Raw genomic sequence first — 12,316 nt, forward strand, 5'->3', positions numbered from 1 at the left:
TTGAACTATATAACTAGGTTTTGACACAGAGACTATTATATATAAATGCTGAATGTGGAATCCCATAGCCTTGAATCCCATGTAACAAAAGTGTGTCCTCTTAAATTCTGCTTTTGTAGGTAAAAAGGGATAAAATTAACCTCTAGGGTGCCCTTCTTGTAGAGGAAAATCATGATGAAGTGCGGCCGTTGATGCACCTAGCGTACATAAAATGCGATAAAGTGCCCTCTTGGAAGAAATGAAACATGATAAAGAGGCATCTAGGGTGCCCTTTCAGTGGAAAAAGAGATGCAGTGCATTAATGGGTGCTCTTTAAATGGAGAAAACATTGTGCAGTGCTCCCTAAGGTGCCTTTGCTGTAGATAAAGTGCTGTCCTGGATGCCCCTATGGTAGATAAAACTTGATAAAGTGCCTTTTAGATGCCCATATAAACCGTGATAAAGTGCCCTCTTGGATGCCTCTATGATAAATAAAGCGTGCCCCCTAGGTTGCCCTCAGTGTACAGAAATCATGATAAAAAGCCCTCCAGAGTGGCCTTCCAATAGAGAAAACATCAAAAATGCAATCTAGGGGGCTCTACCAGTGGAGAAAACATGATAAAGTGCACTCTATGGTGTCTCTGGTAAATTAAATGCCCTCTGGAGGGCCATTCCAGTGGAAAAAAATAGATGTAGTAGAAAATAGTGAATAACATAGTAGAAAACCTTCTGTGCACTAGTGCCTGTTACATATATTTATCATCATGCATGCATTCTAGTGGCTAAAAGAGAAAAAACGTGGCCTTCATTTTGAATTAATTGCATTTATTTGAAAAAAAATGTTATCACCTTGGGTGATGACTCCACACTGCTCGAAGCAAAAGGCAGCAGTGTTTGTTGTCATTACAGTTCAGCAAACTGCTTTTTTAAATCTAAAAGGGTGCGTCTTAACGGTGCATATGTACCTTTTCGATAAATTTACAGACTGCGTTATAACTAGGTGAGAATCTCTCCGTTGGCCAAATAAATCAGGCATGAGAGATCATTCTTCATGTGTAACTTATCGTAGCTGTAGCATACTTTTTTATGATACAGATGTGCTTCTTAACAAAGAAATCCTTTGTTTCTATGCAAACTTAAATGTAGCCATCAAAAACAAGAGAATGGACATGTATCATAGTAATGTCAGTGTTTTATATAATTTCTGAACTACATTACAGGCTGATATTTAAGGATTTATAGCCCCATCTTCACCTTAAAAAAAAAGAAAGAAAGAAACTCCTACAGATGATTCCGTAATGGTGACAATCTTTAAGTAGCATTCTCTCGCTCACTCTTTCTATACAGTATATGTACACACACTTCTTCATCATTACAATACAGGTATGAAAACAAAACATTTAGCCATAAGGGAATAGAAAAGCAAAATACAGAACATTGTATTTTCTTTAGAAAATTAAAATAAAAACATTTCAGCTTTTCTTGTTAAACCCACCAGAAACAAACTGCTCACTATGACAGCTAGATAGATCATTGGAACCCACACTGATTTTCAAGGTGCCACTCAAAATATTACTGTTCAACAGTGAAGAAAAAATTATATATATTAAAAAAAAAAGAGAGGAAGAAAATAGCAACATGGGTTTAAAGCACAAAAGAGGACGGGCTCTGCTCTTCGGGTCTTTTCTATGATAAGTGATGGTTTCAGTTCAGGGCCATTCAGACCACTTTATCACCCAGCCAGCACTGAGGAGGCCAGAGCTGCAACAGGAAGGAGTCAGTCTATCCCTCCCTCAGTCCTCTAGTCCACCTTGACCACACTGTAGATCTTATTTACAAACCAGAAGCAGGCGAAGAAGCCAATTGTACCTGAAAAGGGAAAAGACAGGTTAGAGGAATGATTTGAAAAGATAAAAACACAAAAACCTAACGTAACACCTAAACAGGACTAGCTGCTTTTAGGAATCTGTTTGAGTGAATATGTATAAAGGAAAAAGTTACTGAAAAGCCACAAGAACCAGAAATAAATGTACTTTTGGGCACAAAAAATAACCAGCATGCCAGCATGCTGTCGCAGCAAATCCAAATTCCTTCCACTAGAAGCCTGAATAATAACTTTTGACAGTTGGGGCTGCGATCTCCACGAGACCGCAAACACTCCAGCGCTTCATCTTGTCAGCACATACTCCACAAGTGTTGAGAAGCCAGATTGGTCAAAAAATCCTGGATCAATTCAAGCGGGTGCAAAAGTCCTATCTGGCTGCTCAACGGGGGCCGCGCAGCCCGATCCTGAATTAAGTTGTGATCAAAGTTGGGACGAGGTGAAAAAGACCGACAAAAAAATACAAACCTAAATATGGGGAATGAGAGAGATTAGGATTATTTAGATTAAAACTGGAGGCAAGAAGGGAAACTAATAATCTTTTCCTTGAATCCTTGGATTATTTCTTAGTGATAATCTTTTGACATCTCGTCCTCTTGCTACTTACAGCTCCGTCTTAAGATAGTGTCAAGCAGGGCTACAGGCTAACTTTTATCAGGCCTAATGACGACATAACACCAGGAAAAAGTGTCATCGTATGACATCATGGTGAGCTGGGTGACATAAAGACTAGGCTGTTATCTAGTCCTGTATATTATCCTATTTCCCACACACACTCCTTGTCTCATTTGAGTGGATGTGCAAGATAGGTAGACAGGGCTGAAGAGTGCTTTAACTGTGTCAACAAGTGACAATCTCAGTCTCTTTTAACATGGAAACAAAAGCGGCAACAATGATTTGTTAATTCTAGCTTTGTGCAGATTTGTGTACCGCACACGTTATCACAACCGCAGTCACACAGCTGGACATGAAGTGAAAACACAGAGAAATTGTCTCAGCAGCTACAGTCAGGAATCCTGAGCGCATATAGACTTATTATCATCCATGGCAATGAGTGAAAGTGGGGCCTGTATCTTTTTATCTACAGGGTAAAAAAGAACAAAAAGAAAAGGCGGGGGAAAGAAACCCATGGTAAAACTAGGCTCTGGGTTATCAAACAGCTAAGCACAGACTGTAAAATTGACCCAAATAAGTCTACAAAACTGGATCTGACCAAGAGGGACTTTGAACATTCTAGTCTAATTTCCCACAGTCTCTCTGATTTCCATTAAACTTTGATCAAAAATGACAGTACGAATAGGACCCTTGCAAATAAATGCTCTTAAACTCATTTGCTCATTTGACACAGTGCCTCTGTACTACCAGTACAGCCATAACAAGACAGAGGCTTGTCTTTAAGTAAATAACAAGGGGGGGAAATATTGCACAACAGAATAGACTGCATCCTGGTCCTAAAGCTTCTCAAAGCAAACAATGACATTCACATCTACAAACTACACACCCTTTTCTACTCAGCACGCAACCATCCGTCAGTCCATTATCCTTAACCGCTCATCCAAACTCAGGTCCCAGGGGACTAGAACCGATCCCAGCTGACATTGGGTGACTAGCGGGGTACACTCTGGACGGGTCGCCAGACACATAGAAACAGACAACCGTTCACACTCTCAGTCACACCGCAGGACAATTTACATTCACTATTAAACCTAAGCTGCATGTTTTTGGACTGTGGGAGGAAGCCGGAAATATTTCACGATGACACGGGCTGAATATGCAAACTCCACACAAAAGAGACACAAGCTCTGAGCTGAGTCCAACTGGTCTAACCACTTCACCACCGTATAGCCTGTCATAATGCAGCCACTCTTCAATGTCTCATTGCAATGTGACAAGAGGAGAAAATCGCTGTGACTGCTTAAAGAGCTTACGTGTCACTCATCTCAAAGCCTCACCTGTGAAGAGGAAGAAGATGAGGACCATGATCATGGTGTATCCAAAGTAGAGGATGGTACTGGCAGCTCCAATGATTTGCAGCTTCGAGAAGAAGTAATGCACAGCGTAGACAAACAGGTAGACCGCTGTGAAGCCGCTGGTCAGGAAGGAACGCCACCACCAGTGGTAGTCCTGGAAAAACATGACAGAAGGTGTTAGGATATGTTAACTGAAATAACAAAAATGTCATCTTAATAATGTGGTCCGGGCTGTGTGATGAAATGACTGTTTTTTGCTGGCATTTTAGCTGTTAATATAATAATAATTAACATATAACATAACAATAAAAAAACAGACTCAAGAACAGCTTCTTTCCCAAGGCCATAATCACCCTTAACTGCAGTATGAACTGATCTTCCCTCTAGTGCAATACCTCCAAACAAGTGCAATATCTCACATATATATGGACCATATTTATTTTTCACTGCTGCAATTCAAAGTGTGCACCTTATGTCTGTTTGTATATTATTTGTATATTATTATTATTATTTCTGAGACATTGTCTCTCGCACTGACTTGGTGGTGTTTATTTATCTCATTGTACCCAGGTACAGTGACAATAAAAGTGATTCTGATTCTGAATTATATTCTATATAATAATATTCCTGAATTCTGGCCTTATAGAACAATTTTTGGAAGATCGGTAAATAGGCATACAATAATCTATTATTGCCGCAAAACCTGCATATTGATATCTGTCTGATACAAAGCAGCAGTATGCACAATAAAACCTGGTCTGCACTTAAAAAGGCTCAATAGTTTGTGCATGATTATAGGACATGGGGTTGATCGATTCTCTTCACTGAGGGGTCCGCAGTAGGCTTTATGTCAGAATACATTTTATATAAAAAGAAAAAAAAAAGATGTGAGGAGGCTGTCTTGTAGCATAAACAGACATTTATTTCTAGAGCCCTGTGCTGTGACCTCCTGACATCACAGCTCCAGTTACATTGTGCATGTGTCATAACCAATAGGGTCAGAGAGTGTAACTCAGCCTTCATTTAACAGCCTATTTATTGTGCATTTTTATGTGCTACAGTGGCAGCAGTGTGTTAGTGTCTGTTTAACACAGACACACACACACAGACACACAGACACACACACAGACACACAGACACACACACACACACACACACACACACACACACACACACACACACACACACACACACACACACACACACACACACACACACACACTATTTGTGGGTGTGTTTATTAGTGCTATATAATGTAACAGCAGTAAATCATCATAAAATAATAAGCATTCTTATGATTCAAGGCTCTCTCTACCACTTCTGTTCTCTCTCTCTCTCTCCGGCTGTTTAGCCAAGGAGGCGGGACTAACTCTGAATGCTGTTTGTTTACAAACACCAACCCACATTTGCTACATGTTACACATTTAACGGATGCCTTTTTAAATGTATTTATTTGGCATATTTTCTAACAGACATTTTGGCCTTTAATCATTTTATCTGCCAGACATTTATATGTGGTATCTGAAAAAAAAGGCATATACCTGCTCAGATGAACTCTTAAATAGAACTATTATAGTTATAGTATGTGCTATTAACAGTGAATTTATCTTGAAGTTGAAGTCATTCATTTTTCCACACGCAAATTTGATCAACGAGACAAAATTCTGTGAACAATCAGGTACCTCAGCACATAGGTGGAAGTAGCAGAGCAGAATTGTGGCCTCGGAGCATGTGATGAGTAGAATAATGAAAACCAAGAACAGGAAACCGAACATGTAGTACATCTGATGAGACCTAAAGATAAAAATAAGATACAACATGAAACAAAGAGCTTGTGCTTGTGGAATTGCAGACCAATCAGGAAAGACAGCATTCCTGTCTACTTACCAAATGCTGTTGAGGATGAAGAAAAGTTGGATGAAGATGCAGCCAAAGGGCAGGATCCCACCCATTACGATACCAGGGATAGGCTTCGTAAAGAAAGACTGCTCTGGAATTTGACGGGGGATTTGGTTTGTTCGCACTGGTTGCTCAATTGCCTTTGCAGGGGCAGAAAGAGAGGAAATTATTACAAAACACACACACGTTTAATCTGCAATCAATTTTTAATATAAAAGACTATTTAGGATGCCTAACTTACAGCTTTCTTGAATCCAAAGTAGGCACCAATGAAGGTGAGGGGCACAGAGATTCCAAACCACAGAGCCAAAATGGCCACCAGAGTGCCAAAGGGGATTGCTGCTGAGGAACCCTCCACCCAAAGGATCAGGTTCATCAGGAAAAAGTCTGCAAACACAATACTAGAGAGGAGACGTGGACAGATGGACAATGGCAAAGAGAAAGAAAATACATGTGAGAATGATTAAAGCTGTATTCAAGACATTCTAAGGGTATATAACGTTTAACATGCCACTCCAGGGCAGAAACAAAGTACAAAAATGAGACGAATGAATGAAAAGCTAAGCAAGTAAAGAAAATGAACTCACCCTGGGCACAAGAGCGCCGTCAGCAGGACGTTCGTCTTCCACTTTTCACCTCCAAAAGCTGAGAGCAGAGACAGAAATGATGAGAACGATCACATTGACTGCAACAAGACTTTACTGAGAGATTTTGCTGCAACATTTTCCCTGGACTCCTACTTTTATAAAGGCGTGCAGACACGTAGCCGGCAGGAGTGCCCAGCAGAACCCAGAGGACCACGGCACACGTCATGAGAGCCCCTCTGTTGGCTGGAGACAGGAAGCCCAGACAGGCCAGGACTGCAGAGGACAAACAGTCATCAGTGCACTAATTCAGACATCACAGCAGCATTGCAAATTAAATACTGAAATATCAATATAAAGAATACTTTAGACTAACTTTAGACAAAAGAACTGACAAAAATGTACATAAATGCCTTTTACTGCATCTTCTTGCTTGATATTAAGCTTTGTCCCAGCATCCATAAGACTTCTGAATGGCTGAACCCCCTTTTTTCAACTGTCTCCTCTCTCTTTTAACACCTTGACTTTTTTACTTTTATCTTTTTAACTGTTATTTATTGCCCCTCCACTATGGAGGTATTAGTAACTTATTTATTTCACTAGGCTCAGAAAAGATTTTATTATCTGCCATATGTCTAGTGTGGGCTGATGGTGTGTGTGTGTGTGTGTGTGTGTGTGTGTGTGCGTGTGTGGGTGTGGGTGTGGGTGTTTGTTTATTGTATGTATTGTTGCTGCTCCTCCACATATGAAGTTCCTAACGGAAAAATAAAGTTCTTTGAATTTGAATTTGAATATGGTAAGTTAGTTCAATATATTTCAGTAATTTCAACAGATGGGCCTAAATGTTGTTCTGAACTCTGGTGGGAATATTTAAACTTTAATTGTTTACTTTCATGGCTGTCGGGATGTTTTGGGAATTAAACAGTGTATGTTTTGGGAGATGAATAAAGTTAAAATCCAAATGGTTGTCTTGTATTTAAATTTTGTATTTAAATTAACACAGAGTTGCCGCATAAACTCTGTGTTAATGATTTCTTTTAATGTATTCATAACAAATTAGCAACCAATTGCTTAAGTGTGTGTGCAGAAGGAAACTGTGACACAGGTGTCACTCCTTGATGCACTTTATGTGCTGAACAAAGGAAACATGAAACAAATTTTAGTTTTAATGAGAAGGAAACTATAATTCAGGATGTGTAGCTGGTGTTAAGTATGAAAGCTTAATTCAAAGGAGTACTTACAGAGAGTGATGAAGGTCATGATGAAGATCTGGGTGCCTTGTCCAAGGAACACAGAGAGCAACATGCCTTTCCTGGGGGGACGGAAAATATCTCCGTGCACCTGTTTCCAGCCGGACTCCTCCTGTGCGTCCTCCTGTAAAAGAAAGCAGAAACCAATAAAGCAAGAAAATAAAAGAAGTACTTAAAATATGTAAAAGATAAAAGTGAAAGGTGAACCCGCCACCAAGCAGTGAATACTACCTCACCTGTTAGCATAAAACAACAGAAGACAGATAAAACTGGGTTTACCAAAAGCTGATGAAAATGTGGTGTGATAACTCCTCAGTCAATTCACTAACACCCTTTGTTAAAAGTTGAACATTAAACAATATCCACACCACATTTTGGTCTCCGTTCTAATGTGCCGGTTTGCTGCGATCACACACCCAAACACCTGATTTATTAACCACAACATGTTCTGTTTAAAATAGCTTTTGGCAAGCTTACGTAGAGTACAGAGGATTTTTCCTTGGTCAACGGAACCTTTATCAAGTCTGCCTGTGAAATGTAACAAAATAATTATAATTATGGGTACTGTGCACCCAGTGTGCTGGGTGGCATTTTACATAGCAGAATTTATGCATTAGCCATGTAACTGTGATAAAGATGAGCAGTAAACACACAGTTACTGATGGTTGAAAACCTCAACCTCTGATATTTAGTTAAATATCTCAGCTAAAAGAATAATAATTTAATGATCTACTGTGGGATGAGAAAAACATACAACCACAGACTTTAAGTGACCATTTTAAACCCTAATAATAAAGCCTCAATATTGTACGATAATCCAGCTAAAAACAAGGCTGCTCATCACATTTCCTGGAAAGATGTTAGCTTGACTATATGAGGTTAGCACCATAATGCTAAACATCTGCTTTGAATAGTTAATTTGCATAGTGGCAACAGGTTGCTCTGCAGTACACACATAAGAGAAGAACTTATGATAATTAAATTGTATGCTTAAAAAACGTTACATGTTCTTGTTTTATTTCTAACAACTGCATTAACACAAAAGCTTTACTTGTATGCTTGGGCTTCATATACACATTTGGGTCAGCTCCAACTTTACCTGGTCCACCTGGTTGTATCTGGCGATGTCCTTGTGCAGGGTTCTCAGCATGATCATGGCAACCATGCCAGAAAGGAAGAGGACAATGACCAAGGAGTTCATGATGCTAGACAAACACAAAATACATACCATGGCATCAAACAACAAGCATCAAGACACAGGGTGTTTCTGTGGTGCAGAATGTGAAAAATATCTATATCTATATATATATATATATATACCTAAACCACTGGATGTTGGTGTGAGGCATGGAGACCAGGATATAATCCCATCTAGAGGCCCACTTGATAGAATTGTTTTCCTGCAAAACAAAGTAAAATTATTGCAAAATGTGTCACACACAAATTGCTCTTTTCCTTATTCTCAAAGTCAATTTTATATACAAGTTATGCACAACTAATCACATAATGCAACTCATCACATAGTTGGAAGGCCTACCTCAAATGTGACAGAGTAGGTGTAAATTATCGACACTTCACCATCAAGCTCTGCTGGGACCTCCATTGGGTTTCCTCCTTCACAGCTTGGGTTCTTTTCATCCGTATGTTTGATGCTGTTGTGCACAAAACGCACACAAATTCATGTTAGTTAATCAATAATCCTTGTGTTGGTTTTGAGTGTCAAGTTTCAGTTTAAATATGTTGGAGGTAGATTAGACCAAAAATATGTTGGCGTCTAATCAATCTACTACCATATTTACCTCTTTGGCTCCAGAGTGGCAGCGACCAGACGAGCCCCTCTCCACCCTTCTGATGCTCCACTGTGGTAAGTGATCTTAATGTCCACATGGTTGAAGACATAAAATGTGTTCTTCTTGTTGAACTCAGACTGAAAAAAAAATCATGTTCAACATTAGGTACTCAGATTCCTCAGGGTGAGATTTGTCAACAAACATCTGTACAATATTAAGTAATTTTATACTGTAATGATCTAATTTAAAGCTTTTTAAAGCATTTTCCATTTTAATATCTAACACCTTTTTGAAAATTGTGCTATTGTGTATCCCTGTGGGCTGATCCCATCAATTCAAATGTTGTCATATTTTGGTTACATTCGATGACTTCGCTTCAATAATTGATAATATGACAGATTGTTACATAGGGTCATATCCATATATTGAACAGTATCGGCAGTTGTGTTTGTTTACATCAGAATGTCACCATTTTATCAAGTACAATGCCAGAAAAAACCATTGCACAACAGTGTCTGATGGTGATAGGCAGATTATCATCCAATCACATAACAGGTATTTCTTGAAAGTGTCTGCCCTTTTACAAAGACAGCAACAAAATGTCATCCAAAAAATTGTGGTTATTGTGGCATGCCAAATATTGTATCCACAAACGGTATCAAATATGCTCATAACTTTAAATAAATACCCACTAAATTATACTATTATCAAAAATAATTAACTTAATTATAATTAGTAGGTGTGAAAATTAGTATATTGTTCTGGCCTGGGACACTCTTGACAAAAACAAGGACACCAGGTAACTCAAAATATCAGGATAAGGAATGCTTTGCAAACAGATGACCAATAAGGTTAAAGTTAATGTGTTAAGTAGACTACACATTCAAAGATAAAAACTCACATTGATAACGCAAGCATCTTTGGCCCGGCCATCTGAGGTAACAAGGCAGCCAATGGGGAAGCCTGGGTTGCAGTACTTCTGACCATCTTCCACATCATAGCACCATGTCACCGGCATGTTGTCAATGATCCTAAAAGGAAGAAGAAGTTCTTACATTAACAGACTTCCTAATAAATAGAGTGCTTGTGTCTGTTTGCTTTACTGCTGTTTTTTTTTCAACAACACCAACCTTCCTATAAGGAATAAATAAATAACAATACAGAATATCAAGGCAGGGCAGTATGGCATTTACAAACCAGTGGTGCTGGTAGTTGAGCTGCATTCCCATCTTGAGAAAATCCAGTTTGGTTGGATCGTCCTGGTTACCTTTCTTGTAGGTTTTTGTGCACACCGCACTGCATTTAACATCTTGTTTGAAGTTAACCTGTAGGAGGAAAACGGGAGTCGTGTTGCATCAATATCATACATTATATAAACTTGAATGGAACCTAAAATAAGCAGACTGAGATTTTCTGGTTCACACCCACCTTGTAGGGTGAAGACTCAATTCGTTCTCCAAACAGCACCTGTCCAAGGTTCTCAGAAGGCCTCATTTCCTTGTCATCTTTGCAAAAGTCAAACCTGTAACAAATTTACAGATGGTCACACACAATGAGAAAACGTCATTGAGATCGAATCATTTCTGCACATTACACCTGCGACATCAAGGGGAAACAAAACATTACTTACACATCATACTCATATGGCAGGACGGACTCCACTGAGTCCAAGCGATTGACGAACAGCTGAATCACAGTCTGTAAAGAAGCAAAAACAGTATATTTATTTAACTGCAAAACGCTGGCACACTCCGGCCAAAAGCTGACAGGCAGCTCATGTGTCAGTTTCATTCATACACCTAATGGTTACACAGAGTGAATGGCTCAGTTGTAAGAAAAGACTAAGGTAGTTTGTTTAGCTGGTTATGTTTGATCGGTCTCTAAATGCGGTGAATGATTTGCCAAATTTCAACATCTTGGTTAAGTAACGTAAGAAGAGCAGTGACCGGTCAAGTACGATGATGATGATTATATTTGAGATACTTCAATATTAGAACCAGTGTTAATGTGCTTACAGTCTCGTGGTATGCTCGTAAAAAACAACAACACATCAACAAATGTACATACAATGACAGAGAGAGCCAACAGAATCAATTAACAATGCATATACAGAATATTATGGCAGAAGTCCGTACTTCCAGGTAATAGCCGGGGCCTAAGGAGAGGGTTGGCTAGCTAGCAAGATGCAGGAAGATAACAAATTGAAATGAATGTGCCAATTCAAACTGCATAAGTATGAGTTAACTACATCATATAAGAATTGTGAATGCCGTGAATTCAACGTACCTGGCAATCTTCACCACCTTTGCCTGCTTCACAAAAACTCACTGGAGCTAAACCCGGAAGATAAAATGCCGAGCACGAACAGAAATACGAGACTAGCGAATAAACCAGTACAGAACCGAAGTGTATCCGCCTCTTCATTTTATCACGGTTTCTTCTACGATTACGTATACTTAGGTAAAAGGAGTGTGATCCCTTTTTTTTCTGAGGAAATGAGATGTTTGCTAGCTATACACTGTTAGCTAGCTACGTCTTTCTACTCGGGACGCAGTAGCTGAGCTGACCTGCCTGGCTCAACCGGAGTGACGTTCAGCGCCGTCAAGCTATGCGGAAGTTAAACATTATTACCTTCAAAATAAAAACAAATAATAAGTCATATGTTTATTATGTAATAGTATCACATTTCTAGCTGATGTTAATGCACCCATGCCATATTTATAAATACACTTTTTGTATTCTTATGGTTACAAATAGTTTATTTTTCAAACTGAGCAAGGCGTACATCGCTTATCATTTTAATTTGAAAGGAGGAAATAGGACGTCATATTTTGTTCTGAGGGACTTGACACCGTGGAAGTAACAGTGACGTTGCTTATCGCAAACATCCTTGTTTTCTTAATCTAAACAAAAACGACACTCTGCTTTATGCTGCTTTATTAAAATGTTTTATGAACGATTA

General features: G+C 39.0%; 1 protein-coding gene across 2 annotated transcripts; it reads right to left on the reverse strand.

Moving 5' to 3' along the window:
• Window positions 1-1,153: 1,153 nt before the first annotated feature.
• tm9sf5 (transmembrane 9 superfamily protein member 5) lies at window positions 1,154-11,924 on the reverse strand. 2 transcript variants are annotated; one of them, XM_059346656.1, is made up of 18 exons: window positions 11,641-11,924; window positions 10,985-11,052; window positions 10,783-10,876; window positions 10,552-10,679; window positions 10,256-10,385; window positions 9,364-9,491; window positions 9,102-9,216; window positions 8,885-8,964; window positions 8,664-8,769; window positions 8,042-8,092; window positions 7,556-7,688; window positions 6,471-6,590; window positions 6,318-6,375; window positions 5,972-6,131; window positions 5,719-5,870; window positions 5,514-5,625; window positions 3,814-3,985; window positions 1,154-1,848 (listed from the first exon to the last, which is right to left on the reverse strand). In XM_059346656.1, the coding sequence occupies exons 1-18, from the start codon at window positions 11,776-11,778 to the stop codon at window positions 1,781-1,783; spliced, it is 2,013 nt and encodes a 670-aa protein (XP_059202639.1). In that variant the 5' UTR covers window positions 11,779-11,924; the 3' UTR covers window positions 1,154-1,780. The 2 variants fall into 2 exon arrangements, with proteins under 2 accessions (XP_059202639.1, XP_059202640.1); XM_059346657.1 differs by lacking the exon at window positions 8,042-8,092.
• Between the last annotated feature and the right edge of the window lie 392 nt (window positions 11,925-12,316).

Source organism: Centropristis striata, chromosome 12 (genome assembly GCF_030273125.1).
Source record: "Centropristis striata isolate RG_2023a ecotype Rhode Island chromosome 12, C.striata_1.0, whole genome shotgun sequence".
Classification (NCBI taxonomy): domain Eukaryota; kingdom Metazoa; phylum Chordata; class Actinopteri; order Perciformes; family Serranidae; genus Centropristis; species Centropristis striata.

Bases quoted from the DNA above. Each gene is read 5' to 3' on its own strand.
- tm9sf5 (XM_059346656.1), bottom strand. From the start codon at position 11,778: ATGAAGAGGCGGATACACTTCGGTTCTGTACTGGTTTATTCGCTAGTC. The intron at 9,492-10,255 runs GTGAGTTTTTAT...TTTTTTTTTCAG, and splicing joins AAGATGCTTGCGTTATCAAT to TCTGAGTTCAACAAGAAGAA. The intron at 9,217-9,363 runs GTAAATATGGTA...TGTGCACAACAG, and splicing joins GCCACTCTGGAGCCAAAGAG to CATCAAACATACGGATGAAA.